At 51.7% G+C, this 12274-nt stretch overlaps 2 protein-coding genes across 5 annotated transcripts in view; one reads left to right on the top strand and one right to left on the bottom strand.

Annotated features, from left to right (window-relative positions):
* Window positions 1-200: 200 nt before the first annotated feature.
* GEMIN4 (gem nuclear organelle associated protein 4) lies at window positions 201-7749 on the top strand. Its single transcript, XM_057535626.1, has 2 exons — window positions 201-1609; window positions 4392-7749. Exons 1-2 carry the CDS (start codon window positions 1600-1602, stop codon window positions 7559-7561), a joined length of 3180 nt encoding a protein of 1059 aa, XP_057391609.1. The 5' UTR covers window positions 201-1599; the 3' UTR covers window positions 7562-7749.
* A 1242-nt stretch (window positions 7750-8991) lies between these two features.
* The window catches only part of TLCD3A (TLC domain containing 3A), a 29793-nt gene continuing 26510 nt past the window's right edge, over window positions 8992-12274 (bottom strand). For all 4 annotated transcript variants that reach the window (XM_057536449.1, XM_007183822.2, XM_007183823.2 and 1 more), the window contains 2 exons: window positions 11187-11282; window positions 8992-10730 (listed from right to left, as the gene is read on the bottom strand). In XM_057536449.1, the coding sequence (XP_057392432.1) occupies window positions 10461-10730; window positions 11187-11282 (366 nt within the window). In that variant the 3' untranslated portion in view covers window positions 8992-10460. The remainder of the gene's footprint in view (window positions 10731-11186; window positions 11283-12274) is intronic.

Here is a 12274-nt window from a genome sequence, read left to right as displayed (position 1 = left end):
TATGAGTTGTTAATTCTCAGATTTTCTAATTAATTAATAATTAGATTATTAATTCTTGATGTTTCTCTCTGGTAATACTGAAAAGAAACCGTACTTCTCCCACTGTATTAGGCTGTTGTGATGTGGCCTTTGGGTTTTTGGCCGCGCTGCACAGCATGTGGGATCTTAGTTCCCTGACCGGGGATTGAACACCGGCGGAGTCTTAACCGCTAGCCCGCCAGGGAAGTCCCTGATGTGGCCTTCTAAGTGTGTTACAGTAAAATAAGTGGTTTATGTTAAGTACTAAACACATGCCAGATTCCTCTTTATCTGTTTATCTCATGTTGCAACATACCCCCAATTTTTCTCTTAAATGTACAGCTATGCATGAGAGAACTGAATGCTGTTTATCTACCTGGGACATTTTAGCTTCATGATATCAGCCCCCTTTTATTTCTCTCATTGCCTGTCATTTTTCCTTTGTTGCAGTCTTTAATATTTTATTCATCCTAAAACCATTTACTGTACCACTTTGGCCTTTTATCAAGCAATCCAAAAGTTTACCTCTGCACAGGGCAGCTAGTAATTTTAAACCAAAAGTTACTACTTTCCCATCTCTGGGAATGGTATAATCAGCTACAAAACAAAGTTTAAAGATAGTTTTGCCCAAGCTGGTGTTTTTAAACAGATGAAGTTGAGAAGTTCCTCAGTTTCTCCAGAGTTGTGTTTTCAGAGTAGTCAGTTTGTTTTTCGACTTGAGGGGTTGTGGTCCTAGCATATTAAGTTGAAGTTCAAGTATCTCTTGGGTTTAAATCCAGGGAGATTTAGAATGGCTGTGTTGTGGAGTTCTAGGTTAGCCTGGAAAGTTAGTGTGAAATCCATGTTTGTCTGACATCTGAGTGTAATTATTAAAGCCAGGGACATTTAGTGCTCCTAGATATGACTTTCTGCCCATCTCACCTGTCCCACAATGTCCTTGTGATTCGGAGAGTTTCCGGGAGGACTCCCCGTCGGCCACTGAAATTTATGGTAAGAGTTGATGGGAAGAGACCCGCTGCGGGGGAGGAAGCCTCTCAGGGAGCGGTGAGTCCATGCGGGTTAGTGGGCAGCCTGGGTAGGGGCATTCGGTGAGGGTGAACTGTGGCGGGGGTGTGAGGAATCCGGGGATTACTGGGTGCGGGAGAATGCGGGGCCAGGGACGGAGCTAATAGGTAGGACAGACTGGGGCCCAGGAAGCAGGGAACTGCCGAGACGCGCGGCCGAGCGGAGCCTGGGCCGGGAGGGGGCGGTCGTTTGGGGGCCGGGCCCCTGGGAGAGGGAGGGGCGGGGCACGCTGTGGGATGGAGGCGCGGCTACCTGCCTGTTGCCTAGTTGAGCTGATAGGGGGAGCTGTGGGGCTGGCGGTCCCGACGCCGCGGGCGCTTAGGTGGGACCGCGCGTGCGCGCGGAGCGGCGGAGGTATGCTGGCGTCCGCGCAGAGCCCGAGCTGAGACTGAGGACGGGGACCGAGGCGCCGCCCTTGTCCCGCCCCCCGGGGCCGCCCATTGTGCCGTGACGCTTGCACCGCCTTCGCGGCCTGGCGGGGGAGGGGCGACCCGCGCCGCAGCCAGCGTCGCCGCCATGGATCTAGGTGGGTGTTCGGCTCCCCTCGGCCCGCGTGGGCCGCGTTCCGCAACCGGCGACCAAGCAGTGCTGAGCGGGCTCGGGCTGAGGGAGACCTCCGGGACGGGGAGGGGGTTGGGAGGGCGGGGGTGTCCTGGAGACCGGGGGTCGGGGGGCCGGGCTCTAGCCCTCCGCCCTTTCGCTCGCCTCTTGTCGGCTCCAGGCCCCTTTCCACGTGAAGGGGCCAGCGGATGTGAAGTTAGCGTTCGCGAGAGTGGACAGGTTCGGGCACGTGCTTTGGAAAAGGCCGGGCTCCGGCGGCGCCCCGGGGAATCCCGTATCCCCAACGATCTCATTTATTGAACGTCTGCTAAGTTCTTGAGCAAGCGTCTGACGCTCTTGAGGTCCTCGTGGATAAACGGGGATGATGATACCGTATCAGCCTCACAGAGTTTGGGGGAGTTTTCACTGAGATCACGTGTGTACAGTGTCGAGTCCGGTGCCTTGCGCAGGGCTAGCGTTCTTCAGACCAGCAGTTGTGGGCACGGGTTGCAGCAGCCGAGGTGGCACGTGCGTCTTGATTCTCCAGATGCCAGGTCTGGGAGAAGGGAGGGGAGAGCTGGTATAAATCGGCGGCTCCTTGCCCAGCCTCCCCCGCTGCTGGATGTGCTCTTAAGGGCATAAGACCAAGAGGCTGTTCTGGGACAGCTGGGGTGAGGCTCCCCAAGATGTGCCAGTATTAGTAGGCTGTTGGGAAATGTTCTGGTCCCTGTCCCCAGCCAGCTCGTCCGTGGTGGAAGGGTAGGGTTGGAAGAGTTTGGAGCCCTGCAGCTGTGGTGATCCCAGCCCACCGCTCGGTCCCAGCCTACCGCTTTGTAGTTCCTACAACCTGAGCAAATTGTTTGAGTCTTAATGTTTCCATCTCTAAAACAGGAATGGTCCTCAAAAGGTTGATCTGACGATGAAAAGATACGCATACCAACTAGCACAGTGCCTGGTACAGAGTAAGCGCTTAAACATAAGGAGCGGGCACTCACAAGCGCCAGTTAACCATTCGTGATAAAACACTTGGGATTCGCCCAGCCATTAACTGCTTCTGGGACTTACTCCTTCAGGTGTCATGAGTATATACTTACTGTCTCTGGAAGGTGGGTCTCGGGGGCCAAACATCTCAGCTGAGCAGGTAGAGCAATAAAATTAAATTTACAGAGTCAGAAGGGAGCCTTTTGGGGGGCCCTGGGAGAGCAGCCTGAACCAGAAAGAAGGGCCAGAACCCCCAGGGAGACGTCTCAGCAACCTGGCTCTTCCTGGGAGGCTGCCTCAGCCACTGGGCACCAACATGGATCGCCTTCACCAGTGGGTTGCACAGGAGTGCTGTTCCCGAGGAAGGGGCAGGAGAGTCTCCTGGCCCATGAAAATGGGGAAGTTGTGTTCTTGGGGGCCTGCGGGACTGAGGAAGGGGCCCTGGGAAAGGGGAGAGGAGTCAGGAACATTGAAGAGTGAGCAATGTTTGTACGATGATTTAGTTTCTGGGCCAAAGGAAATATACCTAAGAAAGACCTATGTCCTGTTTCTGAGCTGGAGGAGGCAAAGAATAGGGACAAGATTCTGGTCCTGGCAACAGTGGAAAGGTTTGGGAGAACCAGCGTTTATCGAGCACTTAGGCTCTTTGTAGCCTGATTCTTAATTGTTATATCTTACTTAACCCTCAACAGCCCTGGGAGATGGGATTGGAAGCCAACAGTGGGTGTGGACCCAATGCCAAGGGCTTGACTATATGTATTAGTTGATCCTGACGGTCATAATGTGAAGTCTGTATTATCCCCACATATGCAGAACGGAAGTTCAGAGAAGTAATCTGTCCAAGATCACACCACTTTTAAATGGCTGAGCTAGGATTTAAACCCATGTCTAATTAAACATCCCAAGATGCCCTCCTTGCTAAGTCTATGTCAACTCAGGGCTCACTGAAGAAGGACTTTTCTGAATCTAGTACAGTATTTTTTTCTATCTACTTCTTGGCTTCTACCAGAGAACCAGGACCATGAGTAGCTTATTCTCTGATGGAAAGAGCTGTGGGAATTGAACTGTTTCCCCAAAAGGCAGAACGTTTGAAATCTGTTTCCAAGACAAGGCTTTAAGAGAAAAAAGAGAAGCAGGGCTTGTCTGAGTGCTGCTGTGCAGGCAGTCCTGGTCCATGCCCTTCCTAGTCTGTATCGTTACTTAGAAGCTCAGTTGTCAAGTCCTGCAGTCTGTACTTGGTGGCCGCTGTAGTTTGGTACTGCCCTTGCGCTCTTTCTCCTTCTCTCTCAGCCAGCCCTTCTTCCCCAAATCTTCTGCGGGCCCATCCTTTGCTGGAGGGCCTTGCCTCTGGGCAGGCTCCTCCCTGAGTCACATTTCAAGGTTGACTTTCCTCCTGAGCTTCAGCCCCGTGTTTCCATTGCTGGAGGACGTTTCTACCTTAATGTTCTACCTCAAACTCCAAATGACCAAAACGTATCAGTGTTCCTTCCAAGCACATCTCTCGTCTTCCCTGTTTGCAGTAGTGCCCATTGTCTTCCCAGTTCCAGGCTAGAGAGCTTGGGAGTCCTTTTTTATTCCTCAGGTTAATCCTTTGACTTCAGCTCTGCAGCAGGTCCTAGAACCATCCCTTCTTCCCCCTCTCCCACTGATTTCATTCAGAACCCTTTTCATCTCTAACCCTAATAATGACAGCCCGCTGACCAACTGCTGCCTCTCCCTCTAACCTCTGCTTGCTGTTCTGAAAGTTTTTCACCACATTCTATCCTATTGGACTTCTGTCTGTGCAGGACCTTTGAATATCTGTGAAGAAATGACTGTTCTGCATGGGGGCTTCTTGCTGGCCGAGCAGCTGTTCCACCCCAAAACACTGGCAGAATTGACCAAGTCTGACTGGGAGCATGTCGGGCGGCCGATTGTGGAGGCTCTGAGGGAGATCTCCTCTGCCGCGGCCTGCTCCCAGCCCTTCGCCTGGAAGAAGAAAGCTCTGATCATCATCTGGGCCAAGGCTCTGCAGCCCTACCCTATCACGCCTTCTGACACTGAAACCCTGTGGCAGGAAGATGTGTTCTTCTCCGTGGGCAACATGATTCCCACCATCAATCACACGGTGCTCTTTGAGCTGCTCAAGTCCCTGGAAGCTTCCGGACTCTTTATCCAGCTCCTGATGGCCTTGCCCACCACTGTCTGCCGTGCAGAACTAGAGCGCTTTCTGGAGCACGTGACTATCGACACTTCTTCAAAGGATGTGGCCTTCTTCCTCGACGTCTGGTGGGAAATGATGAAGCACAAGGGCAATCAGCAGGACCCCCTGCTCTCCCAGTTCCGGACAATGGCCCATAAGTACCTGTCCTCTTCAGATGAGTTCTCCCACCCTCCAAAGAGGTTTAAGTCTGACCCGGATGTGTGTCCTACCGTGCCGCTGCTGGCCATGCTGCTCACTGGGCTGAAGCAAATCCAGGATAGGATCCGGTGCCCTGGGATGAGGTGCTGCGCCTTGGCCAACTTGGCTGACATGCTGACCGTGTTTGCACTGATGGAGGATGACCCCCAGGAAGTGTCCGCCACTGTGTATCTAGACAAACTGGCCACGGTGATCTCCGTGTGGAACTCGGACACCCAGAACCCATATCACCAGCAGGCACTGGCAGAGAAGGTGAAGGAGGCAGAGCGGGACATCAGCCTGACCTCACTGGCCAGGCTGCCGAGCGAGACGATCCTCGTGGGGTTCGAGTCCCTGCGCAGCCTGCTGCGGGAGTGGCGGGAGGAGCTGCAGGCCACACTCAGCGGCAGCCAGGGGACGAGCTACGACAGCTACCGGCTGTGCGACAGCCTGACCTCCTTCAGCCAGCACCTGAAGCTCTACCTGGACACCACTAGCCTGTCCAAGGAAGAGAGGCAGGTGGCCTCTGAGCTGGCGGAGTGCGTGGGGGACTTCCTGAGGGACACGAACAGGGTGCTGAAGAACAAGGGCTTCGAGAAGGACATCACTGCCTCCATTGCCATGGCCATCATCGAGCAGAAGATGGACCGGCACATGGAAATGTGCTACATTTTCGCTTCTGAGAGGAAGTGGGCCTTCTCGGATGAGTGGCTGGCCTGCCTGGCCAACAGCCGGGCTCTCTTCCGGGAGCCTGGCCTGGTGTTAAAGCTGCTGGAAGCAGTGATGGACGTCAGCGCGACAGACAGGGCTGTCCCCAGACCCCAGATCAAACAGGTCATCGACTTGATCCTGGAGTGTCATGCACACCTCTCGCTGCCAGATAAAAATAAAGTCCTCTCGGGCGTCCTGCTCTCCTGGGGGCGCAAGGGCCTCTCTGAGAAGTTGTTGGGTCACTTGGAGGGGTTTCAGGAAGACCTCAACACGACTTTTAACCAGCTCGCGCAGAGCGCTTCTGAACAGGGCTTGGCCAAGGCCATTGCTTCTGTGGCCCGCCTAGTCATTCTGCACCCGGAGAGCACGGTGAAGAAAGTGTGCAGCATGGCCGTGGTCAACCTTGGCACCCACAGGTTCCTGGCTCAGATTCTCACCGCCTTCCCCGCCCTCAGGTTCACAGAAGAGCAGGGTCCAAATCCCTCCACCACGTTCGTGGTGTCCTGCCTCAAAGAAACAGTCTGGACGAAGTTCTCTACACCCAGGGAAGAGAAGCAGTTTCTGGAGCTCCTGAGATGCCTGGTGAATCCTGTGAAGCCCCAAGGGATTCCAGTCGCTGCTCTTCTCAAGCCAGATGAGGTGCTAAAGGAATTCGTCCTGCCTTTCCTGATGCTCGATGTCAAAGAGGTGGACCTCAGTCTGAGGATCTTCATCCAGACTCTGGAAGCAAACACGTGTCTAGAGGAATACTGGCTGCAGACCTGCTCTCCGTTCCCACTCATCTTCAGCCTGTGCCAGCTCCTGGATGGCTTCAGCAGATACTGGCAGCTCCCCAGGGAGAAGCGCTGCCTCCCCCTGGACGGGAAGGACCTGGTGATCCACATCCTGGAGCGCCTCTGTGAGGTGGTGTCAGCTAACGCCGAGACCTTCTCCCCGGACACCTGGGTCAAGTCCCTGTCCTGGCTCCACCGGAAGCTGGAGCTGCTGGACTGGACTGTGGGCCTGAGGCTGCAGAGCTTCTTTGGGGGCCACTTCAAGTGTGAGGTGCCAGCCACGCTCTTCGAGATCTGTAAGCTTTCTGAGGACAAGTGGACCTGCCAGGCCCACCCCAGGTATGGGCCCGGCACGGGCCTCCTGGCCTGGATGGAGTGCTCCTCCACCTCCAGCGGCATCTCTGAGCAGATGCTCGCCCTGCTGGTGGTGGATGTGGGCAACCCTGAGGAGGTCAGGTTGTTCAGCAAGGGCTTCCTGGTGGCCCTGGTGCAGCTCATGCCGTGGTGCAGCCCCCAGGAGTGGCAGTGCCTTCACCAGCTGACCAGGAGACTGTTGGAGACGCAGCTCTTGCATGTCCCCTACAGCCTGGAGTATATTCAGTTTGTCCCTCTGCTCAACCTGAAGCCCTTTGCCCAGGAGCTCCAACTCTCCGTACTCTTGCTGAGAGCTTTCCAGTTTCTCTGCAGCCAGAGTTGCCATCACTGGCTCCCTGTGGAAGGCTGGAGCCATGTGGTCAAGCTCCTCTGCAACAGCCTGACCAACCTCCTGGACTCCGTTCGGTTGACACAGTCAGTGGGCCCTTGGGCCCAAGGACAAGAGCAGGACCTGACCCAGGAAACCCTGTTTTTTTACACCCAGGTGTTCTGTCACGTTCTGCACATCATGGCCATGCTCCACCAGGAGGTGTGTGAACCACTGTATGTTTTGGCCTTGGAGATCCTCACCTGCTACGAAACCCTGAGCAAGACCAACCCTTCGGTCAGCTCCTTGCTCCAGAAAGTAAACGAGCAGCACTTCTTAAAGTCCATCGCCGAGAACGTTAGCCCCGAGGAGCGGCGCCAGACCCTCTTGCAGAAGATCAGCAACTTCTGACCTTCGTGGGTCAGAAAACAGCTGGGCCTCAACTTGGCCGGGTCTACGGGGGCTACAGCTGAAAAACACAAATGTTTCGGTTATGTGAAATTGTACACAAGCCCCAAAATCTGACAACACTGTAAAGAAAATAGTTTCTTAGGTATTTGTAACATACAAATTGTAATAAAATTCTCTTTTGAGTTTTATCTTGCTTCTTTTGAGACTTTCTTATCAATAGTCTAGGCTCATCAGTACACTCTGAAATTGGGCTCAGCCGGTCTTGAAGATCAAGTCAAGCCGGGAGGAACACGTTCATCACTGGGCTTCTCCACCCTAGAATTTGGCAAATAAGTCTAAAGGTGAAACCACCCAAGTGGACAGATTACAAGGTACGTGTGTTCTGTTGCACTGAAACTCTCTTTAAGAGTCATTTCGCAGTATCTTGGAAAGGGCAGGAACTAGGAAAAGGACTCTTTTCTGCTACCAATTGGCCATGTGATTTGTGTGCCCACAAGGCCTGCAACCAGTGTAAAAGGAGAGGGTTGGACCAAGAACATTAAATGTTGGGTGGGCAGGAGGGAGGTCAGTGACCTCAGGAAAATGGGTCTCTTCTGAATCGAGGACTTCTGCCCCACAGTGTTAACTCTGTCCATTCAGTGCATCTCAAAGGGGCTGTGCTGATACTGTCTGGTAACCACAGCAGAGACGTGTTTAAAGGATGGGTGTAATTATCTTCCGTCTGGGTGGGTTGTCGTGGGTTGGTTGGTTTGTTTTTCTGTTTGCTTTATTTATCTATTGGGTCTTAGTGTGGCAAGTGGGCTCCTTAGTCATGACTCGCCGGCTGTTTTAGTTGTGGCATGTGAACTCAGTTGTGACATGCATGTGGGATCTAGATCCCTAGCCAGGGATCGAACCCGGGCCCCCTGCACTGGGAGCATGGCGTCTTAACCACCGCACCACCAGGGAAGTCCTGGTTGTCACCGTTTTGAAGAACATGTGGGAGCAGGGAATGGTGTGTGCAAATGCGTGCCCAGGATATATTCCAGAACCATGAGGACTCGTTAGTGAAGTGTTTAATTGGGAGGCAAGGAAGGACAGCTCCATACCCCCCATCACAGTGAGGCAGTATTCAAGTTCCCTCCCCGCCACCTAAAATGGGCTGGCTCTGTCTGCGGCCTACAATTGGGTTTCCAGCCTCCTGACTCCTAGTTGGGATTCACCTGGGAAGAGAAGAAAGGGCCTAAAGTTACGTGACTGCTGGGCTAGAACTCTAGAACTCTGCAGTGTACTCTTGGCACCGTGAATTACAGAAACATGTTAGAGTGAGGTATGAGCTAGGCTCTGCTGGAGGCTGAACGCATTCACACACCCCCTTCCCCTGCAACAGCCCACCTCTGCCAGTTACACGGAGATGAACACAGAACAGAAACAATAGCACACAGCAGCCATTCAAGTTGGTCACAGGACAGGTCTTACCAGAAGTCGGCATGGATATATTTCACAAATGAGAGTAAGTTCAAAAATATTAGTGCAATTTAGTCACCACAGGGGTGATTTATAAAGATATACTGATAGTAAACAGAACGGTAAAAAAAAAAAAATTAACAGCATTTTGTTTTTTAAATGGCACCCATTAAAGACTGAAATAGTCAAAATTTGAGACACTGTTACACACTCAGTACTTTAAAAGTTCACAGACAACAGTGAATTAAAAGGCACTTTTAAAAATCTAGTTTTTCACTACTGCTTGGGAAAAAACTTCATGGTAGCGGTTTCTAAAACCCATCCTTGTCGTTCAGGAACAATTAGTGTTGGCACCAGAGGATCCTATTTGTAAATGGTGGGTGAAGGAGTCAGTCCACAGAACATAATTTGGCCAGGGCTGACTTGCACTCTTGCTCTCCAGCCTTCTGTGGCTAAATGGCAGTTAAGTCAGATAGGAACAGACTTTGGACCACAAGCTCTGGCTTATCAGGAGGCAGTCTAGATGAGACATCTCATGGTTTCGAATACAGCAGTCCGTTCTGCTTCATAGGAAAAGGACAATGTCAAGGAGTGGGGTTACCCAGAGAATAGCTCGGTAGCCATCATTTCACTTTACCCCTATAGTTTTTAATAAGAGCATCCTGTGTGTGTGGATATGGGGAAAGCTGGGCTTGAGGGACATGCTAAAAAGGGAATAGTATCTGTGACTGTTGACAGCAAGCTCACAAGTTTGACACTGGTCTAGCCAAGTCAGCCTGCAGAGGTGCTGACCTGTTGGCCTTCCTACCTACTCAGGTGTTTCAGGTTCCCATCCCTGCCACCTACCCCACCCCGCCAGTGAGACTTCTGACCAGATGTCGGTAGACAGGAGAATTCAATGTTGGCACATGGATGAAAGGATGAGGCAAAGGACCAACAGGTTATCTAGTAAACAATAAAAAAACTACCTACCCACAACGATTTTCCCAGGCCAACATCACAAGAAAAGAACCAAGTCATCACTTGCTTCTGCTGGCCCAGCATGTGTGGACACTCCCTGAGTGGCTGGAAAGGTGGGGAGCCGCCAATATGAAGAGCAGGCAGGTGCCCAGCTCCTTATCTCCTTGGTCCACCTATCTCCACACCCCGTGCTTCTACCTCCAGAGCCCTTGAGATAAGACCCAGGGAAGGATCCTTGGGCTTCGCATTAAAACCACCTTGCTGCCAGTGGAGGTCTGAGGGGATCCCATAGTTGTTACTAAGAAAAAAGTGCTTTTGCAAAAGGGGCAGGTTAGAAGCGGGAGGTGATTGATAGGAATATTCTTTAGAAAAACTCAAATCCCTCTGCTTATCAATACCCAAAAGGCTGAGGCCACCCAGGGCACAATCTGCAGTTTGGTTCACGGGAATACTGAGTGGAGGAGGCGCCCTCACTGCCTGACTCATGGAGCAATTAACCATCCTTTTTGGCTGGGGGAGCATCAAAGAGCCGGGCTGCCTTCTTGCACAGCAGAGAGAACCAGTAGATCTGGGGAGCGATGAGGAAGGCGTTGGCCACATTGCAGTAGAAAGGAATGTGGAACGGCACTTGGAGCAGGCTCAGTCCCTGCTGCTGGCCATAGGACCAGTACATGAAGGGGAAAAGGAGGATCCGACATAAGAAGAAGGTGGTCAGCGTGAGGATTCCGTTCACCTTGTACAGCAGGGTGTGCTGCTGCTTTAGCTGCAAAAGAGGGAAGGAGAACACAGGGTCACTTTCAGGGAATGACTAGCCTGAGTCCCACAACGGACAGGCCAAGCGTCTCCTCTTCCGACACTTATAGAAAAGATGATTGAACGCTGCTGTATTTGTATATGCATAGAGCCTCACATTGTTTCCAACAGTGATGTGAAATTTGATCTAAGCCACCCAGCTGACAGGAGCACAGGAATGGTGGGTTAGAGAAACTCTGTGGCCAGGAAAAATATATATGAAGAACTGGATCAAATTTGAATCAAATGTACAATTTTTCAATCCCACTGGCTCGAAAGACCAACTGACCTTTAAGTCTGTTCAAGGGTCTCCTACCCCACTATTGGTAGCACTAAAGGAGTTTCTCCAAACCCTCCTAATCTGCCAAGGAGAAGCAGAGTCTGTTCCCTCGGCACTCTTTCTGCCACTCCTTTCATACATACGTGCCTGAATCAGAACTCTGCCCAGCGACACAAACGGAGTACTCAGTTCTGCCATGAAGATGCAGCCAACAAAGAAGTCCCCAAGCTCTCCCCTAAGCCTCTGCAGAGGAAAAGAGGAAAAAGGGAAATAAGTAATGGAGGTTAAGGAACCACCGGAAGGAAAATTCTAACTAGGGCTATTGAAAAGGGTAACCCTGAGCAACATGCAGGGAAATGGAAGTGCTAAACGGGCCAGTGCAGACCAGTTCACACTGTGCGGCCTCCATAACAGTGGCGCTTGGAATCCTCATGGTCCAGAGGCAACTGCATCACACACTGAGCTTTCTCTAGAATTTCAGTGTCAGCCAAAAGGAACTCTGCAGCCCACTTTTGGGTATCCAACTTAGTCATGCCAAGGGCACTTAAGCCAGTTCAGTTCCACGAAATATGCACCAGGCCCCATGCCTGATGTTAGGGTCCCAACACAATCGAGAGAGACTTATTAAAGAATGTCATGCACTCTACCTCTCCTTTTATCCTTTCAAGAAAGCAGTATAGGGAATTCCCTGGCGGTCGAGTGGTTGGGACTCGGCACTTTTGCTGCTGTGGCCCAGCTTCGATCCCTGGCTGGGAAACTAAGATCTCACAAACCACGAGGCGCGGCCAAAAAAAGAAAGCAAGCAGTATTGGGATAGCAGTTGTGTCTCTTAGTACCACCGAGTGAGGTACGTAAACTCATAGAGCCCCAGTTTCTTCATCTGTGGTATAGGGCTAATAATTTCTAATTATCATTTCTAATTATTTCTAATAATTTCTAATCATTATTAGAAAGCAACAAATTTTTTTTTAAGATTTTTTTTTTTTGATGTAGACCATTTTTAAAGTCTTTATTGAATTTGTCACAATATTGCTTCTGTTTTATGTTTTGGTTTTTCGGCCGTGAAGCATATGGGATCTTAGCTCCCCGACCAGGGATCGAACCCACACCCCCTGCGTTGGAAGGTGAAGTCCTAACCACTGGACCCCCAGGGAAGTCCCCAAGCTACAAGTTTTTAAATCAAGCACCTGTCACCTGGTAGGCACTTGGGAATTACTAGTCTCCCCTCTGCATTC

Source organism: Balaenoptera acutorostrata, chromosome 20 (genome assembly GCF_949987535.1).
Source record: "Balaenoptera acutorostrata chromosome 20, mBalAcu1.1, whole genome shotgun sequence".
Taxonomy (NCBI): domain Eukaryota; kingdom Metazoa; phylum Chordata; class Mammalia; order Artiodactyla; family Balaenopteridae; genus Balaenoptera; species Balaenoptera acutorostrata.
Note: the sequence above shows the minus strand (reverse complement) of the source record. Positions and strands in the feature narration are given on the sequence as shown.